The sequence below is a fragment of the Lissotriton vulgaris genome, chromosome 2_1, assembly GCF_964263255.1.
Source record: "Lissotriton vulgaris chromosome 2_1, aLisVul1.2, whole genome shotgun sequence".
Taxonomy (NCBI): domain Eukaryota; kingdom Metazoa; phylum Chordata; class Amphibia; order Caudata; family Salamandridae; genus Lissotriton; species Lissotriton vulgaris.
In genome coordinates, this window is record NC_141687.1 from 32598816 (window position 1) to 32619734 (window position 20919).

Genomic DNA, 20919 nt, shown 5'->3' on the forward strand with positions numbered 1-20919 from the left:
CCTCGAAGGGCCCCGAATACAGCGCTGCGCGGCGACAACGCGTACAGGAGTGTCTGTCCAGGACAGCGCTGCAAGTAGAGCGATTGCAAAGGGCGTTTCTCTGTTCGTCGCTTCTGATGGGACCTCTGAGGTCCAAGGGGGTGAAAGCGGGGGTCCCCATCTGCCGTGGCACGCTACAGGGATCCGGGGCCCCCACCTCATGGGATGAAGGCGGGGGTCCGCGTCTACTGTAGCACGTTAAAGGGGTCCGGGGCCCCCACCTCATTTATGGTGGGACGTGGATTGTGTGAATAGTAGGGTCGGCGCCGGGTCAGAGCCACAGCCCCTGGTTGCACGCACTCTACAGCAGGTGCATTGACCTATAGCCCTATAGCGCTGCAAGGCCCCGGGTGTCATGGCACCTGCAGACGCGGCTCCTTCATTCCTGCCCTACCAGTTGGTCGAGCGCGTCCCTGCCCGGGGCGTGGGCGGTTTGTTGGGGCCCCTGCCCGTCGCTGGGGCCCTCGGCTGGCGTGTTTGGGGTTTCCATGGCCCAGGGACGCCGCCATGATGCTTTCCTCCTCCCCCTCCTTTGTTCCTGGCTGCGCCTCCCCCAGCCCAGCCCTCTCTGCGCTGTTGGAAGCCCTCCATCTCCATGACGACAGCCGCGGGAGGGGCCCCGTATCCACTGACCCCCGTATCCAACAACACAGCACCTGACCTCTGGGCGCTATAAAAGAGGAGGCGGCAGAGCAGGCTCAGACACGCAGCCCTCGCCGAGCATCACCCATCGGACAGAAGGCGCCCCCAGACCGGAGACAGGATGGTGAGTACAGGGACCCCAGCACCCCTCACGATAGGAGCCCCCACCCCCAAAGGCAGCCCGCACCCCTCTAGAGCGAGCTGCCGCCCTCTCTATAGGAGCCCCCACCCATCGGACAGAAGGCGCCCCCGGACCGCAGACAGGATGGTGAGTACGGGGACCCCCAGCACCCCTCCCCATAGGAGCCCCCACCCCCAAAGACAGCCCGCACCCCTCTACAGCGAGCTGCCACCCTCACCCACAAACAGGGGGTTCACCGGGGGACAGAGACAGGATGGTGAGTAAAAGGGGGGGCCCCACCCCTCATCCCTAGAGCGAGCTGCCGCCCTCTACCCTCTCTTTAGGAGCCCCCACCCCTAAAGACAGCCCCCCGCACCCCCTAGAGCGAGCTGCAGCCCCCTGCCCTCTCTAGAGGAGCCCCACCCCAAATACAGCCCTCAGCACCCCTCTATAGAGAGCTGCCGCCCTCTCCCAAAGACAGGGGGTTCGCCGGGACCCCCCCTCACCCCTCTATCGCGACCAGTCGCTCTCTCTAGGAGCCCGCACCCCCAAAGACGGGGGCACAGCGGCTCCCCTCCCCCGCACCCCTTCCCGCCCTGAGCACAAAGAGAGAGGCTTCACCCGGGAAGAGGCGACAAGATGGCGGGGGAGGGAGGGGTGGGGGCTGGGATCCCCTCTATAGTAAGCCGCTCCCTGCACTTCTCTGTATGAGCCCCCACCCAAAGACAGGCCCCCCCGAACCCCTCTAGAGCGAGCCCCCCCCCCTTTGAGCCCAAAGAGAGACGCCTCACCGGGCCCCGGAGACAGGTTGGGGGTCCTGAGGCAGAGACACCCCCCCCCCCCCCACCGTGCACCTCCCTATATGAACCCTCACACAAAGAGAAGGTTGGGGCTCTGGGGGATAGATGCTCGGCCCCCCACCCTGCCCCCCTCCCCTCGGCGCCCCTCTATCGCAGTCTGTGGTATGGGTGTCTCTTTAAATCCGCTTGTTTTAAGGTTCTCACCCAGTCTGTATAATTGTTTCTCTCTTACAACCCTCTTGTTACCCCTCTCTATGTGCCCCCCCCTCACCCAAGAACAGGGGGCTTCACGGGGGTAAGCGAGGTGCCGCAGACCAGGGCGGGGCAATCCTGCACCCCCCCCCAGGCCTCTTTCATCCACCACCAGCGCCCCCCGTGACTTCGCTCCTGCAGGGTATTATTCTACCCGCCTGCCCCGGACCCCCCCCCCCCCCCCCCCCCCCCCCCGCCGCCCGCCCATTCTCTCTGGATCAGAGCCGCGGCGTTGAGCTGAAATAAGCGCCGGTCCCAAAAATGAGAACTAAACTGGCACCGCCTGTCCCCCCCCCCACCCCGAGCGCCCCCGGACTCATCCTCGCGGCTCCACCTCGCCCCCCCCCGCCCCTCCCCAGCCCATCGATCAGCCCCTGTACATCATTCCTGCGCAGCATCAGGACCACTCTCAGACCGCTGACGTCACCTCTCCGCACATCCGAGCTCATCGCCCCTCCTCTGCACTCATCACCCCTCCCCGTACCTCGCCCATCACCGCTCACCATCACCCCTCCCCGTACCTCGCCCATCACCCCTCCCCGTACCTCGCCCATCACCCCTCCCGTACCTCGCCCATCACCAAACCTCAACACCATCCTCATATCCCCGCCGTCATCACCTCTCCTGCACCTCGAACATCACCCTCTGCACCTTCGAGCCTGCTGTACTGTGCCGAGCACCCCCTGCGCCCCTTAACTCATCCTCGCTCCTGCACCCTCCTGTAAATCAGTCCTACGCAGCCTCAGCACCACTCTGACGTCACCTCTCCCGTACATCCGAGCTCATCACCTCTGAACCCATCGCTCCCCCTCCTGCACCTCTGAGCCCATCCCTCCCCCTCCTGCACCTCTGAGCCCATCCCTCCCCCTCCTGCACCTCTGAGCCCATCCCTCCCCCTCCTGCACCTCTGAGCCCATCGCTCCCCTCCTGCACCTCTGAGCCCATCGCTCCCCCCTCCTGCACCTCTGAGCCCATCGCTTCCCCTCCTGCACCTCTGAGCCCATCGCTTCCCTTCCTGCACTCTGAGCCCATCGCACCCCCTCCTGCACCTCTGAGCCCATCGCCCCCCCTCCTGCACCTCTGAGCCCATCGCTTCCCCTCCTGCACCTCTGAGCCCATCGCTTCCCCTCCTGCACCTCTGAGCCCATCGCTCCCCCCTCCTGCACCTCTGAGCCCATTGCTCCCCCTGCTGCACCACTGAGCCCATCACTTGAGCTCATCGCTCCCCCTGCTGCACCTCTGAGCCCATCGCTCCCCCCTCCTGCACCTCTGAGCCCATCATTCCCCTCCTGCACCTCTGAGCCCATCGCTTCCCCTCCTGCACCTCTGAGCCAATCGCTTCCCCTCCTGCACCTCTGAGCCCATCGCTTCCCCTCCTCCACCTCTGAGCCCATCGCTCCCCCCTCCTGCACCTCTGAGCCCATCGCTCCCCCCTCCTGCACCTCTGAGCCCATCGCCACCCCACCTGCACCTCTGAGCCCATCGCCACCCCACCTGCACCTCTGAGCCCACCGCTCCCCCCTCCTGCACCTCTGAGCCCATCGCTTCCTCTCATGCACCTCTGAGCCCATCGCTCTCCCTCCTGCACCTCTGAGCCCATCGCTCCACTCTCCTGCACTTCTGAGCCCATCGCTCCCCCCTCCTGCACCTCTGAGCCCATCGCCACCCCACCTGCACCTCTGAGCCCATCGCCCCCCTCCTGCACCTCTGAGCCCATCGCTCTCCATCCTGCACCTCTGAGCCCATCGCTCTTCCACCTGCGCCTCTGAGCCCCACGCCCCCCTCCTGCACCTCTGAACCCATCGCTCCCCCTGCTGCACCTCTGAGCCCATCACTTGAGCCCATCGCTCCCCCTGCTGCACCTCTGAGCCCATCACTTGAGCCCATCGCTCCCCCCTCCTGCACCTCTGAGCCCATCGCTCCCCTCCTGCACCTCTGAGCCCATCGCTCCCCTCCTGCACCTCTGAGCCCATCGCTCCCCTCCTGCACCTCTGAGCCCATCGCTCCCCTCCTGCACCTCTGAGCCCATCGCTCCCCTCCTGCACCTCTGAGCCCATCGCTTCCCCTCCTGCACCTCTGAGCCCATCGCTTCCCCTCCTGCACCTCTGAGCCCATCGCTTCCCCTCCTGCACCTCTGAGCCCATCGCTTCCCCTCCTGCATCTCTGAGCCCATCGCTCCACCCTCCTGCATCTCTGTGCCCATCGCCTCCCCTCCTGCACCTCTGTGCCCATCGCCACCCCACCTGCACCTTTGAGCCCATCGCCCCCTCCTGCACCTTTGAGCCCATCGCTCTCCCTCCTGCACCTCTGAGCCCATCGCTCTTCCACCTGCGCCTCTGAGCCCATTGCTCCCCCTGCTGCACCACTGAGCCCATCACTTGAGCTCATCGCTCCCCCTGCTGCACCTCTGAGCCCATCGCTCCCCCCTCCTGCACCTCTGAGCCCATCGCTTCCCCTCCTGCACCTCTGAGCCCATCGCTCCCTCCTGCACCTCTGAGCCCATCGCTCCCCCCTCCTGCACCTCTGAGCCCATCGCTCCCCCCTCCTGCACCTCTGAGCCCATCGCCACCCCACCTGCACCTCTGAGCCCATCGCTCCCCCTCCTGCACCTCTGAGCCCACCGCTCCCCCCTCCTGCACCTCTGAGCCCACCGCTCCCCCCTCCTGCACCTCTGAGCCCATTGCTTCCTCTCATGCACCTCTGAGCCCATCGCTCCACCCTCCTGCACTTCTGAGCCCATCGCTCCCCCCTCCTGCACCTCTGAGCCCATCACCCCCTCCTGCACCTCTGAGCCCATCGCCCCCTCGTGCACCTCTGAGCCCATCGCCCACTCCTGCACCTCCGAGCCCATCGCTGCACCTCTGAGCCCATCGCCCCCCCTCCTGCACCTCCGAGCCCATCGCCCCACCCTCCTGCACTTCTGAGCCCATCGCTCCCCCCTCCTGCACCTCTGAGCCCATCACCCCCTCCAAGCCCATCGCTGCACCTCTGAGCCAATCGCCCCCCTCCTGCACCTCCGAGCCCATCGCTTCCCCTCCTGCACCTCCGAGCCCATCGCTTCCCCTCCTGCACCTCCGAGCCCATCGCCCCCCCTCCTGCACCTCTGAGCCCATCGCTCCCCCTCCTGCACCTCTGAGCCCATCGCTCTTCCTCCTGCACCTCTGAGCCCATCGCCCCCCCCTCCTGCACCTCTGAGCCCATCGCCCCTCCTCCTGCCCCTCTGAGCCCATCGCTTCCCCTCCTGCCCCTCTGAGCCCATCGCTTCCCCTCCTGCACCTCTGAGCCCATCGCCCCCTCCTGCACCTCTGAGCCCATCGCCCCCCTCCTGCACCTCTGAGCCCATCGCCCCCCCTCCTGCACCTCTGAGCCCATCGCCCCCCCTCCTGCACCTCTGAGCCCATCGCCCCCCCTCCTGCACCTCTGAGCCCATCGCCCCCCCCCCTCTGTTCCTCCGAGGTAGCCTCCTTCGTGGTCCCCCAATGTCAACATTGTCTTGGCTTTACGACAGGGAGCAGGGTATGGGGAGGGGGGCTGACCCTCCCCACACCCTGGTCAGTTAAGGGTACCTTGTCAAGCAGCAGTTGTTTATAAATACCCCCCCTGTCGAGCTTGTACCATGAGGGGGCACAGTGTCTCCCATACTCGGAGGAACCCCTTTCCCGCCGGTAGCAGAATTATTTTCAAAAAATTTGTATAGCACGAACAAGACCCCAAAGGGTATCAAAGCGCTTCACAGTACAGGTGAGGGAGGAACACAGTAAAGGGGATGCTGCAGAGGGAGTAAGAGAGGATGACAGAATGAACTAATAAGAATGTACAAGGATGAGAACAAACATTACTTAGTAGGGTGAGGCAGACAATCCTGGGCAACAAAGAGGAAAAAAAGAAGTGAAATCAAAGGACATTTCGAAAACAGATGAGCCATGGCCCTTTAAGGCAGGAGCTTGTTCATTAGGATTGTTTTTACTTCATTTTTGAAAGCAGCCGTGTAGGGGTTTCTGCGGATTTCCGGTGGGAGAGAGTTCCAGATCTTCGGTGCTGAGCCAGAGGAGGCTCTGCGCCTCGTTCTCTTTTTGAGAAAAGTCTAAGGTTTCAGTAGTAGAGAATTTGCACCTCCTGGTGGTCTGCCCCTCTTGGTGGTCTGCCCCTCCTGGTGGTCTGCCCCTCCTGGTGGTCTGCCCTTCCTGGTGGTCTGCCCCTCCTGGTGGTCTGCCCCTCCTGGTGGTCTGCCCCTCCTGGTGGTCTGCTCCTTCTGGTGGTCTGCCCCTCCTGGTGGTCTGCCCTTCCTGGTGGTCTGCCCCTCTTGGTGGTCTGCCCCTCCTGGTGGTCTGCCCTTCCTGGTGGTCTGCCCTTCCTGGTGGTCTGCCCTTCCTGGTGGTCTGCCCCTCCTGGTGGTCTGCCCTTCCTGGTGGTCTGCCCTTCCTGGTGGTCTGCCCCTCCTGGTGGTCTGCCCTTCCTGGTGGTCTGCCCCTCTTGGTGGTCTGCCCCTCCTGGTGGTCTGCCCTTCCTGGTGGTCTGCCCTTCCTGGTGGTCTGCCCTTCCTGGTGGTCTGCCCCTCCTGGTGGTCTGCCCTTCCTGGTGGTCTGCCCTTCCTGGTGGTCTGCCCCTCCTGGTGGTCTGCCCTTCCTGGTGGTCTGCCCCTCCTGGTGGTCTGCCCCTCCTGGTGGTCTGCCCTTCCTGGTGGTCTGCCCCTCTTGGTGGTCTGCCCCTCCTGGTGGTCTGCCCCTCTTGGTGGTCTGCCCCTCCTGGTGGTCTGCCCCTCCTGGTGGTCTGCCCCTCCTGGTGGTCTGCCCCTCCTGGTGGTCTGCCCCTCCTGGTGGTCTGCCCCTTCTGGTGGTCTGCCCCTCCTGGTGGTCTGCCCCTCCTGGTGGTCTGCCCCTTCTGGTGGTCTGCCCCTCCTGGTGGTCTGCCCCTCCTGGTGGTCTGCCCCTCCTGGTAGTTCTAGTCTTTGGGCCAGGTACCCAGGGGTTTGAAGTGGAGGGCTTTGTGTGCCAAACAAGCAATCTCTAGTTGTATTTTTGCTTCGTAGGGTAACCACTTTAGAGATCTTAGGGCTGGGGATATGTGTTAAGTTCTTTTTGAATCAGTGATCAGCCTGGCATCGGCATTCAATGAAGCCCTGAGCGGGGCCAAGGTATATTTGCGGAGGCCACAGAGCGTCGCGCTACCGTAGTCTAGCCTCGGTAGGACAAGCGCTTGAACCACCTGCTTGAAGTCCTCTTGAGGGAGGAATGGTTTTAGGTTTCTAAGCATCCTCATTTGGTGGTTAGCACCCATACGCAGCTTACTGATATTAGTCTTCATGTTCCAGTGTGAGTCTAGGGTGATTCCAAGAGATTTAGCTGAGTCGATGATAAGAGGGGAGCAGTTGAAGGTCGAACGGTGCTTCATCCAGAGGTCAATCTTGGGGGTGTGCTTAGAAGGGGGGATGAGAAGGAATTCGATTTTGGCGGTGATGAGCAGGGGGTGTTTTTCAGTTAGCCAGTTTTGGGTGATTGTCAAGGAGGAATTGAGTGAAATGAAGTTTGCAGAGGAATTGTTTTTCAGATAAAGTTGCGTGTCATCCGCATACATATGAAAAAGAATGTTCATGGGTTTTAGAGCGTTCACTAGTGGTTCCAGGAAAATGTTAAAGAGTCTGGGAGAAAGTGAGGAACCTTGCGGGACCCCCGTGGAGACTGTAGATTGTTGAGATAGGGTATGATCCACCTTAACTCTGGACAAGTTCATCACACATCTCTGGCTGCTCGAGGCATCGATTTCGTTGGGGTTTCCAGGGGCTCTGGGAACGAACAAAAACAGAAATAGGCAGTAAGGGAAAAACAAGTTGCACCACCTTGCTATACACAATTTATAGATGTATTTCTCAGTTAAAGTTGCCCACCTCACTGGTCCACTGCCACAAGACCACACAAATATAATATACCCAAAAAGCACACAGAGAGGCAACATACATTTTACAATAATGCTTAAATGCACAGTAGGTAACACAATCCAGTTTCTTCAATGATTTGAGATATAATCTTTTCAATGGATTCTTGAATCATTCATGGCGTGAGATGGTCGAAAAAAAACGGCCACAATACAGCCACCGCGTTTCGCCCCAATGGGGCTTCTTCAGGGCACTGAACCCAATCCACCAATCTTATAGTGATCTCTGATGTAACATGTTACTATATTTTGGACTTTGCGCTGATAAGTGATCTCTCATCCGTACCAGTAGTTATCCCGGATAGCCCCCAGTTAATCACATACTTTAAGCTGATAGTCCACAGTTGCTTAGGACACTTAAAATCCCCAGACTGTAACGTACTTCCAATTCAGTTCTTTGGGGTTCACTTTAATAGGTGACTCTCCATATACTGAGAAAGTAACTTCTTCAGTGGCTCTAGTAGGATGCAGCGCCTCTCGACCGGCCACAAGCCTTCGACAAATACAGACCATCTCACGCCACGAATGATTCAAGAATCCATTAAAAAGATTATATCTCACATAATTAAAGAAACTGGATTGTTACCTACTGTGCATTTAAGCATTTTTGTAAAATTTATGTTGCCTCTCTGTGTGCTTTTTCCGAGTCGAAGGCGGCGTTTGGTAACTTTCCATCAACACCCTAGAGCCCTTGTTGTGTGCTTCTGCACCACATGGAGGGGTCACGGTTGCCACCGATTCATGAGTTCAGACTGGTGTTCAGGTGTGTTTGGTGCTGGGGGGGGGTCTTACAGAGTGGTGTTAAGGTGTGTGCAGAGCTGAGGTGTGGCACAGAGTGGTGTTCAGGTGTGTGCGGTGCTGAGGGGTAACAGCATGGTGCTCAGGTGTGTGCAGTGCAGTGGGGCTGGCACAGAGGTGTGTTCAGGTGTGTGCAGAGCTGAGGGGTAACACAGCATGGTGTTCAGGTGTGTGCAGTGGGGCTGGCACAGAGTGGTGTTCAGGTGTGCGGTGCTGTGGGGATGGCACAGAGTGGTGTTCAGGTGTGTGCAGAGCTGAGGGGCATCACAGCATGGTGTTCAGGTGTGTGCAGTGCAGTGGGGCTGGCACAGAGTGGTGTTCAGGTGTGTGCGGTGCTGAGGGGTGGCACAGAGTGGTGTTCAGGTGTGCGGTGCTGTGGGGATGGCACCGAGTGGTGTTGAGGTGTGTGCGGTGCGGAGGGTGGCACAGCATGGTGTTCAGGTGTGTGCGGTGCTGTGGGGTTGGCACAGAGTGGGGTGCCACTGGTTCTAGAGTTGTTCAGGTGCTTACAGTCCTGTAGGGGTGGCACAGAGTGGGGTGCAATGATTCTTGAGTGCTGTGCAGGTGTTACAGAGTGGAGTGCCCATTATTGAGGTTACAGAGTGGGGTGCCCTGATTCTTGACTTGTTCAGGTGTGTACGGTGCTTTGGGGGTACACATAGTGGTGTATCCCTGATTCTTCAGTTGTTGACTGATTCTGGGGTTCAGGGGTGTGTGGAATTAGCATGGAGTGTTGCTCAGGTGTGTGGTGCTGTTGGGGTGATACAGAGTGGGGTGCCAGCGATTCTTGGGTGGCGTGGAGGTGGCACAGACGGAGTGGGGTGCCAGCGATTCTTGGGTGGTGTGGAGGTGGCACAGACGGAGTGGGTTGCCAGCGATTCTTGGGTGGTGTGGAGGTGGCACAGAGTGGTGTATCCCCTTTTCTTCAGCTGTCCGGTCTGGTGCTGGCACGGTGGTACATAGTAGAGTGCCATGATTCTTGCGTTGTTCAGCTGTGTGCAGTGGTATCGACGTGCCACAGCTGCACTAGGGTAGAAATCAGGGGCAGAGCAGTCTCACCTTGGGGGTGCAGGGGAGGGGCACTACTGTACCAGGGAGGACATGAGGGGCACAGCAGCCCTACATAGGAGTGCAGGGGAGGGGCAGTGTAGCTATACCAGGGTATGATGGGTGGAAACTGGTCATGTTCTTGCTATATAAAACTTTATAAATAATTATATTTGCTGCATAACATGTGAGATGGGGACCAGCAGCTTGCAAGGGTGGTGGCGAGACCGAGCAGGTTAGGGATCCCAGCTTTGCCCAAGAGAGGCGTAAGGCAGCCTGTGGTGCCCATGAACTAGCAGTAGGCACACGCAGGTGGAGTGCAGGCTTATCTAGCTGACGAATAAGGGTGTGTTCACCCCGTGAGCCTCTGTCTTCAAGTTTCTACCATGGCCTCTTTTTTTCCTCCACAGCGTGAGTGTATTTCAGTCCATGTTGGCCAGGCCGGAGTCCAGATTGGCAATGCCTGCTGGGAGCTGTACTGCCTGGAGCATGGCATCCAACCGGACGGACAGATGCCCAGCGACAAGACCATCGGGGGCGGGGACGACTCCTTCAACACCTTCTTCAGCGAGACCGGGGCCGGGAAGCACGTGCCACGAGCTGTCTTTGTAGACCTGGAGCCCACAGTCATCGGTGAGTCACGGGGTGTGGCAGTGGTCATCTCACTGTGTTCGGGGTGTCCATGGGTGAGGTATGGAGGCCACAGTCATCGGTGAGTCACGGGGTATGGCAGTGGTCATCTCACTGTGCTCAGGGTGTCCATGGGTGAGGTATGGGGCCCACAGTGATCAGTGAGTCACGGGGTGTGGCAGTGGTCATCTCACTGTGCTCAGGGTGTCCATGGGTGAGGTATGGGGCCCACAGTGATCAGTGAGTAACAACGTTATGGGCATGATCAGCGTCTCCAGCATTCGTTCCCTTACCTCCATCCCTAGGCAGGGGTCTGTGAACAGGGCGCGGCTTCTTCTGGCCCCCCACTCATGTCTCAACTGAAGGTCTGAGATATGTGGAGGGCTTGTCCTCTCCTGATGTACACCCAGCTCAGGTCTGTGTAATGACAACACTTCTTCCTGCTCCTGGGTCAGTGGGCAGAATGTGTCTCTTTGGCACCCTGCTCGTGTCTGACCTGTCCACGGCTTCTCCTGGTCTGAACCTCCTGCTCAGGTCTGTGGAGGACATATCTTCTGATGTACACCCACCTCCGGTCTGGCGCTGGCCATGCCTTCTCCTGGCCACGACCACCGGCTCATGGGTCACTGGACATAATGTGTCTCTTCTTGGCACCCTGCTCGTGTCTGACCTGACTACGGCTTCTCTAGGTCTGAACCCCCTGCTCAGATGTCTGTGGAGGACATATCTTCTGATGTACACACAGCTCAGGTCTGTGCGCTGGCCATGCCTTCTCCTGGCCACGACCACCGGCTCATGGGTCACTGGACATAATGTGTCTCTTCTTGGCACCCTGCTCGTGTCTGACCTGTCCACGGCTTCTCCTGGTCTGAACCCCCTGCTCAGATGTCTGTGGAGGACATATCTTCTGATGTACACACAGCTCAGGTCTGTGCGCTGGCCATGCCTTCTCCTGGCCACGACCACCGGCTCATGGGTCACTGGACATAATGTGTCTCTTCTTGGCACCCTGCTCGTGTCTGACCTGTCCACGGCTTCTCCTGGTCTGAACCCCCTGCTCAGATGTCTGTGGAGGACATATCTTCTGATGTACACACAGCTCAGGGCTGTGCGCTGGCCCTGCCTTCTCCTTGTTTCCACCATCTGCTCATGGCTCAGTGTGCAGAAGGTTTTCTTCTGACCCCCTGCTCATGCCTGGCCATGAGTCCCCATGGTTTGAAACCCCTGCTCAGAGGTCTGTGGAGGCCAAGTCTTCTGATCTCCACCCTGCTGAGGTGGGTTGACTGGCCATGCTTTCTCCTGCAGCGCCACCCCTTGGTCAGTCAGCAGGGCATGGCGTCTCCTGACACCCTGCTCCCATCTAACCAGGCCATGTCGTCTCCTGATCTCCACCCTGCTGAGGTGGGTTGACTGGTCGCGCTGTCTCCAGGTCCCCATGACTTAGCGTTGAGTAGTCCGCATCCTCTGCTCGGAGGTTGATGAATCTCATTGGGAGATGGTCAGGATCTGGGTTTGAGCAAGAGTTCTTAGTGGCTCAGCAGAACCGGCCAAACAATATTGTGGTATGTTCCTGTCTTTAGGGCTTATGTGAACCAGATTACATTGCTGTCCAACTCACGCTGGTGAAGGGCCATCCTTGCATTCTAAACACCTGCCCAGATACCATGCCCATGGCATCATCTGCGTAAGACCAGAGCTGCTTCCCAACCAACCACCCAGGTCCCTTGCACTGTCCAGTGCTAACTCACACTGCTGGTCTGCTGGTTCCCTCTTTGGCTGGGAATCCTTACTCATAAATTTCAATCTCCCTCAGAACCAAGTAACATTACCTGATCCTTGCGTTTTCTTCTCTATCACTGCTCCCTTGACAGTGATGTTGTTGCAGCCCCCGAGTCTCTGGTCCCTACTCCTGGGTTATGTTACGTGTCGCCATTGGTTTACAATTACCGTACTCTATGGATCCTATAAGGGGTTGCATAGACTTCTTAGCTCAGGGTCTACTCTAAGCTCAAACAAATCTGAACATTATTTTTGCAGATGAGGTCCGGACGGGCACCTACCGCCAGCTCTTCCACCCCGAGCAGCTCATCACCGGCAAGGAAGACGCGGCCAACAACTACGCCCGTGGGCACTACACCATCGGCAAGGAGGTCATCGACTTGGTGCTGGACCGAATTCGGAAACTGGTACGTACCCTTTATCACTTTGTTTGTATCGAAGAAATGCGACTGACCAGTCATGTATCTCCTGACACTGACCCAATGGAGATATCAGGCTCTTGAGAGGAGGCCCTGGTCCTGACAGGTCTGCTAGATCCATAGCCCCGGCTAGGGTGAGAGGAGAAGTGACTCCGCCATTACAAGGTCAGCGTACTCGCTCTTTTTGCATGCAGGGGAATAAAATCCCATGCTAGCGCGACCGTGCAGCGCGTAACGAGCCGTACTTGTAAATAGACTGAAGTAGCTTTAATCTCTGCCATAGCGAGTGTTTTTTAACTGCACCGCTGCACCCCCCATGTCTACTCCGGGGAACAGTTACATGCACTCAACAACGGTAAGTGCTGTGACTCCCCCTCCTATTGGACATTTCAGCAGCGTTTGATACTGTTAACCATCTGGTACTAACGTGGAGGCCAAGGGCAGTCGGAATTAAGGCGACAGCTCGAACAGAGGTTCCACAGGGCTCGGCACTGTCACCAACCCAGTTCAACATGTACGTTACTCCTCTGGTTAAGCTGATCAAAGCCCACAGCTTCTCATTGGTTACTTACGCCGACCACACTCAGATAATAAGATCTATATCCTCGAGTGCAGAAATAGTGGCTAGGTTTTTTTACAACTGTCTGAAGCACATCATTGGTGGATGAATCTGAATTATCTTACATTGAACACATATAAAACAGGGTGGAGTTCGGAAAGGGACCATCACTCTGGAAACACTTGCCAGCAGAGGCAGGACGGTGTCCTGACCCCTTGAAAAGGGCAGACACTTAGGAGTCCTGCTTGCAGATCAGCTTCATCTCCTGACTTCCTCGTGCTTCTTCCTCCTAAAGATCCTGTGCTAAATTCTTCTGTTCATTCCCCAAGAACTCAGAAAAACTGCAGTAGTCGCTTTCGTTCTTTCTTGAATTGATTACTGCAGCGCTCTTTTTCTTGGCATTGACAAACGCCAACTATTAAAACTTCAGTCTTTGCAGAACACCGCAGCACAGGTGCCGTTAACACCCCGAAATTGTATCCTATCCTCAATAGTGTCGAGAACTTTCATTGGCTTCCAGTCCAGCAAAGAATTGAATTCAAGGCTCTGTCTGGTGCTTAAAGCACTACATGGGACAGGGGGGAGGGAAGGGCGGGGGACCTCTGGACTTATAGAAACTTTTCTCATGGCACGACCTAAGATCAACCAACAAAGGACTGGGTCAGGTCCCACAAATTTGAAAGGCTAGATGGGGGTATCTGGGAGGGAGGGGAGGGAGAGAAGTCGCTTCATTGGACAGCCAAGCTGTCCAATGGTACAGCTTGTTACAACCAAATAGACTCCTGTTCAGGAAAATGGTCAAGACTTGGCTATTCCTGTTCAAGTGAAAATGCAATACTTCCCTCTCTGGAGAAGTTACTCGTTACAAGTCATATTTTAGCACCAAGACACCTCGGCATTCGCGTGCTCTATAGATGCTTTACTTATTCCAAGAGTAGGCGGGGCAAATAGAACTTCTGCTTGTGAATGGTCGGAAGGGCAGTGACCCGTCTCAGCTGCGACTGGCCGTCTCAGCGTCATTGACCAGTTTCAATGCCGACCAGGCCACCGCTGGAGTAAGCTTCTTGAAGACATTCCTTATTTTATGTTCTGAGAATCCCCACCCAATTCTTCATGCAGACCGTCGGCCGGTGCACACATGAGGGGATTCACCCTTTTGTGAGTCAGTGGCCAGAGGAAGGCGTGTGAGGGTGGCCTGTGACCAATGTCTGTTGTCATGACGTCTGCAACTCCAGGTTTTAGCTTAGATTTGGAATCCACATCTCACAGATATTTGGGGCGTACAATGGTCTTCAGGAGGGCCTTAGCTTAAAGGGGATACCTGAATGTGAATATGGTGTCACAAAGTAAACTATTAGGAACAGTGAGACTTCTCCAGCCTTCCTGGATCCAAAAGAAGTCTTTATACAGAGTAAATTCTGCCATGTGTCTCACGAGGCCAGTGACGGGTGCCAACCACATGGTCAAAGTTTGGACACTGAAAGCCTTTCTCCATCCATGGCGCGTAGGAAGAGAATCCTGCTTGATATTTTTAAAATCCATCAGTTTGACATGTGTGTTATCTACGGCAGTGTTCTTTAGAAAGCTCTGGCCTCATGGGTGGCTTCTGAGCAAACTAGTCCAGTCCCCTGATGGCTAACTAGATTTTCCTCCATTTGTACATATCTAGTCCATGATGACATAATTGGCTGCTCTACAGCTGAAGCCGAACCAGTGCCTCAATACCTGGAACTGTTCTGACACACTTCCTCCCTCCACATATAAAAGCCATATATCGGCAGGCAGCTGGCTTTAGGATGACCGGTATTGTGGTACATTAATTTATTCTTGGTATAGGATACAACTTACTCCTGAAGGAGTATCTCGGCGATTGCGCTCCAGACAAGGGCAGGAGTGTTTTGAACATCCATGTTTTTAACATCATCTTAAAGTCCTGGTAATCGGAGCAGGCACAAATATGATAGGGCAGTTTGTTGCAATAATAAAAGGCCAATTATTAAAAGGACCTGGATAAAGGACAGGTAGGGATTTATAAAATGCCTTGTGCGTTGGACGGCACAGCTTGAAGACTATGCGTTTCCTGATAGGTATAAAGACAACAGGGAAAAGTGGGGTCCTAGGGGATGTTTAACGACCATGCATTGCTATCACCCCTACCATACCAGTTACACCAACAAAGAGGAGCAAAGGGTCAAAGGAAAAAATGGCTAACTAAGTATCTGCAAAGGAGAAGACCGAATAATAACAACTAATAAAGTGTACCAGTGAAAACACTCATAGGGTATTCCTTCTTTGTGAAAAAAATTCCCATCAGTTATCGACCGAAACCACCCTATTCATCATCTGGGATCCTTCACTCCTGAAGGTAAGATAGTATACCCACAGCAGACAGACAGATGTATTCGCCTAACCTGACCTGTGAGACCCAGTGAATTCTATGGTGTATAAAGGTGAGGGGTGACAACTGTAGAGCAGTGCAAAACTGTGGAAAACTTAAGAAGTGAAAGTGTGTGTGTATCAATAGATGAAATTGGATAGTGAAGGGGTAAAGAACCTTTAATATGCACCTCTTCACTCCCAAATCAATAAGTGCAATGATAGTAGTATAAACAAATAACTACTATACTTCATTGTAGTTATTTGTTTATACTACTATCATCGCACTCTTGTATTGATTTGCTATACTTCATAGTAGTTATTTGTTTATACTACTATCATCGCACTCTTGTATTGATTTGCTATACTTCATAGTAGTTATTTGTTTATACTACTATCATCGCACTCTTGTATTGATTTGCTATACTTCATAGTAGTTATTTGTTTATACTACTATCATCGCACTCTTGTATTGATTCGCTATACTTCATAGTAGTTATTTGTTTATACTACTATCATCGCTCTCTTTTATTGATTTGCTATACTTCATAGTAGTTATTTGTTTATACTACTATCATCGCTCTTTTTTATTGATTTGCTATACTTCATAGTAGTTATTTGTTTATACTACTATCATCGCTCTCTTTTATTGATTTGCTATACTTCATAGTAGTTATTTGTTTATACTACTATCATCGCTCTCTTTTATTGATTTGCTATACTTCATAGTAGTTATTTGTTTATACTACTATCATCGCTCTCTTGTATTGATTTGCTATACTTCATAGTAGTTATTTGTTTATACTACTATCATCGCACTCTTGTATTGATTCGCTATACTTCATAGTAGTTATTTGTTTATACTACTATCATCGCTCTCTTTTATTGATTTGCTATACTTCATAGTAGTTATTTGTTTATACTACTATCATCGCACTCTTGTATTGATTCGCTATACTTCATAGTAGTTATTTGTTTATACTACTATCATCGCTCTCTTTTATTGATTTGCTATACTTCATAGTAGTTATTTGTTTATACTACTATCATCGCTCTTTTTTATTGATTTGCTATACTTCATAGTAGTTATTTGTTTATACTACTATCATCGCTCTCTTTTATTGATTTGCTATACTTCATAGTAGTTATTTGTTTATACTACTATCATCGCTCTCTTTTATTGATTTGCTATACTTCATAGTAGTTATTTGTTTATACTACTATCATCGCTCTCTTTTATTGATTTGCTATACTTCATAGTAGTTATTTGTTTATACTACTATCATCGCACTCTTGTATTGATTCGCTATACTTCATAGTAGTTATTTGTTTATACTACTATCATCGCACTCTTTTATTGATTTGCTATACTTCATAGTAGTTATTTGTTTATACTACTATTATCGCACTCTTGTATTGATTCGCTATACTTCATAGTAGTTATTTGTTTATACTACTATCATCGCACTCTTGTATTGATTCGCTATACTTCATAGTAGTTATTTGTTTATACTACTATCATCGCACTCTTGTATTGATTCGCTATACTTCATAGTAGTTATTTGTTTATACTACTATCATCGCTCTCTTTTATTGATTTTTATTTACTGCTCTACAGTTGTCACCCCACACCTTTATACACCATAGAATTCACTGGGTCTCGCAGGTCAGATTAGGCGAATACATCTGTCTGTCTGCTGTGGGTATACTATCTTACCTTCAGGAGTGAAGGATCCCAGGATGATGAATAGGGTGGTTTCGGTCGATAACTGATGGGAATTCTTTTCACAAAGAAGGAATACCCTATGCGCGTTTTCACTGGTACACTTTATTAGTTGCTATTATTCTGTCTTCTCCTTTGCAGATACTTAGTTAGCCATTTTTTCCTGATAGGTAGCCAATGCCATTTCTTCAATATGGGGCAGAGGGAGACCATGCCGGAAGGTTGAAGATTAACCATGCAGCTGTATTCTGCACAAATTACAGCTTGGCCAGCAAGGGGTCATTTGCAGAAACCAGTAAAGCATTCCTGTAGTCCAGGTGACTGACTACGGGACCCTAGCCAAGGGTTTTCCTGGCAGTGAAGGAAGACAGGGAAAAGCTTTCCTTAAGAGCCTCTGCGCATAGAGCACTTTTACAAAAAAGCATTTGTTTGTCAACTTGACAAAAAGGTGCTTTTTTTGTGGAAGCACCCCATACAGCGGCATGGGGTGCTTCAACAAAAATTGCATTTGCAATGCAAAAGGTCTCACATTTGCGAGAGTTTAAGCTATTGGCATTGTCATTTACAATGCCAGTAGCTCAAACTCTCGTAAATGCGAGACCTATTGCATTGCAAATGCTTGTTTTCTCAGCCCCCTTCTGATGACCTCATGACAGTGTTCAGGAACACTCCGTTTTCGAAGGCTCTGTTTTTCACGCTGCCTGCAGCCCTCCGGGCTCGCACTCGTTCATGCAGGGACCCTACAGCATCCGCAGCCTTACACTGCCTTTTTCGATTGCAAATTATTTTCTTTGAGCCTTGGATTATCAAGGAACTCCTAGTGTTTTATCTGTGAGCATGCCTGGTAGTGAGAAAATCTTCAGCTTCCCAGGTATCAAACAATATAAATATCACAAGAATCCTGTTGCATCAACCCGCTCCTTCCAGGGGGTTTGGCTTCTATTGGTTTTGTTCTCTGAGAACCATTCTGGTCTGCTGATCTGTGGAGAAGCGTTTGTAGCATTATAAGTAGTGGTAATTTGCCATGATATTAACTCCTTCCTCTTCTCACTCCCACAGGCTGACCAGTGCACTGGGCTCCAGGGTTTCCTCATCTTCCACAGCTTCGGCGGCGGCACTGGCTCCGGCTTCACCTCCTTGCTGATGGAACGTCTGTCTGTTGACTACGGCAAGAAGTCCAAGCTTGAATTTGCCATCTACCCAGCTCCCCAAGTCTCCACTGCTGTGGTTGAGCCCTACAATGCCATCCTGACCACTCACACCACCCTGGAGCATTCCGACTGTGCCTTCATGGTGGACAACGAAGCCATCTATGACATCTGCCGCAGGAACCTGGACATTGAGCGTCCAACCTACACCAACCTCAACCGCTTGATAGGCCAGATCGTGTCCTCCATCACAGCCTCCCTGCGGTTCGATGGTGCGCTCAATGTTGACCTTACTGAGTTCCAGACCAACTTGGTGCCCTATCCCCGTATCCACTTCCCCCTGGCCACCTATGCCCCAGTCATCTCGGCAGAAAAAGCCTACCACGAGCAGCTTTCAGTGTCCGAGATCACCAATGCTTGCTTTGAGCCGGCAAACCAGATGGTGAAATGTGACCCGCGCCACGGTAAGTACATGGCTTGCTGCCTGTTATACCGTGGCGACGTGGTGCCCAAAGATGTCAACGCTGCCATCGCAACCATCAAGACCAAGCGTACCATCCAGTTTGTGGACTGGTGTCCAACTGGCTTTAAAGTTGGTATTAACTACCAGCCTCCCACCGTGGTGCCTGGCGGAGATCTGGCCAAGGTGCAGCGTGCTGTGTGCATGTTGAGCAACACCACAGCCATCGCCGAGGCATGGGCTCGCTTGGACCACAAGTTTGACCTGATGTATGCGAAGCGTGCCTTTGTCCACTGGTATGTGGGCGAGGGGATGGAGGAAGGCGAGTTCTCGGAGGCCCGGGAGGACATGGCCGCCCTGGAGAAGGATTACGAAGAGGTGGGAACGGACAGCGTGGAAGGAGAAGGAGAGGAAGAAGAGGGTGAGGAGTATTAAGCTAACATGAACTGTTCTCACAGATAAATTTGCACTGAACAGAAATGTTTTATTAACTTAAATAGAGCTATTTTGTCGAATAAAATAACTCATTAAAGTTTTTGAGTCAAGTGTTCTCATTGTAAATCTTGTCCGTTAAGACCACAGAATTGAAATCACGATTGACTGCTACTTTAAAATTGTATAATACTTTTTTACAAATTACATTTGAAGTTTGCCTTTTGAACCACGATTGTCTCCAAATGAAAATGCAGTGGAGCAGGTGTCGTCCTGCGCAGATACAACGAGTGCGATCAATCTGGAAGATCTTTTTCAACAGTGACTAACCTTTAAGAGCATCTTCTAGGATATATCCCCTCCAAGCTGTAGAAATAAAAACCTTCTAAGGGGGTCACTGATGCACCTGATCCTTAAACCAACAAAGAAGAGAGTGGCACAGAAGCTGTAATATCAAAAGAAGTATTTATTATTTCTCATGAGTGGAACTGCGTCTATACAGAGCCCTCAGGCAATGTAGGAGGCAGCACAGAGTACAGAAATCATGGGTCTTTCGTACCCCATTTACCGCTGAGTATGCAGGAAGACTACAAATACATATATGGATATATAAGCGCTTAGAGACCCCAGGGTATAACGCGCTATATAAATCAAATAAAATAAACAAATAAATAAATAAATAAAATACATAAGATTGACCTACTGCTTACATCAGTAGTAGCCTGACAGTCACATACTAGGACAGGGGTATTGGCAGCTACAGGTCTATCTGAGCATGTGCAAGGCTCTGGCTCAGTGAGGAAGGAGTTAACTATATCACATGACACAAGCAGACTACAAGGGCAGTCAACAGTGAAGAGGGAGAAAGCACATGGCGAGCACCTGGCTATCTAAAATGGCTGCCACAAAACAAAATGGCTTCAGCTGATGCGAACAGCCATGGCAGCTAGTTTTCCACAAAGCCACCAGTAAACATGAACCTCCCTTCTGTTCTTCTCCTGGTGCAGGACGTGGGCACCTAACGTGTGGTGTCTCCAGTGGATACTGTTCTGGGACCCCATCCTGGTGTTGGTGACCTCAGTACAAAGAAAAGAGGGGCCTCTGGAAAGTTGGGCACTATTTGGGACTCTGCGTAGCAAAGCACCAAATTGGGAGGCAGCTGAGCAGGATGTGGGGGTCATGGTGCAGCTAGGTTGCTATGGGTCCTAGTGCAAGCAAAGTATCTAGACCCCCTCACTTGGGTGACTTCTCGGTCTGTCAGCTGACCGACCCTTCTCACCGCCAGTCTGCCATATCAAAACTAATTTCTATTCCTACACTTCCTGCACTGAATCTCTGCAAGTCAGAGCCGTAACCCTAAAAAGTATTACCAATGCACACAAAGACATAACATGCAGGGACCTCACACTGCTGCTCTCACATAGGCCCGTCCCTCAGGCTGCACTGAAATCGACCTATGCCTCATGATGCACTCGCACAGGCACAACTTTCAACCTGTAAAGCACGTACAGGATTAATATTTTCTTTTGTGCAATCACTAAAGAACATGTTAATCCTGTTTTCACACTGGATAATCCCTCACAGTGCACTCACCAAACATGGTGGCCGTCCTGCACTCGTACCAGCTCGCTGCTCACACACGGGCACACCGCTCACTAGGACGGAGCAGAGTTTGGATAGATGGTTGCATAGGTGCGACATTTAAAACGCTTGTGTGCAAACTTGAAACACGGAGAGCGCAGACGTGCAGAGGTTCTTGGTTC

General features: G+C 52.9%; 1 protein-coding gene across 2 annotated transcripts; it reads left to right on the top strand.

Moving 5' to 3' along the window:
* Positions 1-377: 377 nt before the first annotated feature.
* Positions 378-19256, top strand: LOC147729508 (tubulin alpha-1D chain). 2 transcript variants are annotated; one of them, XM_086954384.1, is made up of 4 exons: positions 378-805; positions 10041-10263; positions 12298-12446; positions 18176-19256. In XM_086954384.1, exons 1-4 carry the CDS (start codon positions 803-805, stop codon positions 19157-19159), a joined length of 1359 nt encoding a protein of 452 aa, XP_086810510.1. In that variant the 5' UTR covers positions 378-802; the 3' UTR covers positions 19160-19256. The 2 variants fall into 2 exon arrangements, with proteins under 2 accessions (XP_086810510.1, XP_086810511.1); XM_086954385.1 differs by lacking the exon at positions 378-805 and adding an exon at positions 839-949.
* The last annotated feature ends 1663 nt before the right edge of the window (positions 19257-20919 follow it).

Bases quoted from the DNA above. Each gene is read 5' to 3' on its own strand.
- LOC147729508 (XM_086954384.1), top strand. The intron at 10,264-12,297 runs GTGAGTCACGGG...TTATTTTTGCAG, and splicing joins CCTGGAGCCCACAGTCATCG to ATGAGGTCCGGACGGGCACC. The intron at 12,447-18,175 runs GTACGTACCCTT...TCACTCCCACAG, and splicing joins TGGACCGAATTCGGAAACTG to GCTGACCAGTGCACTGGGCT.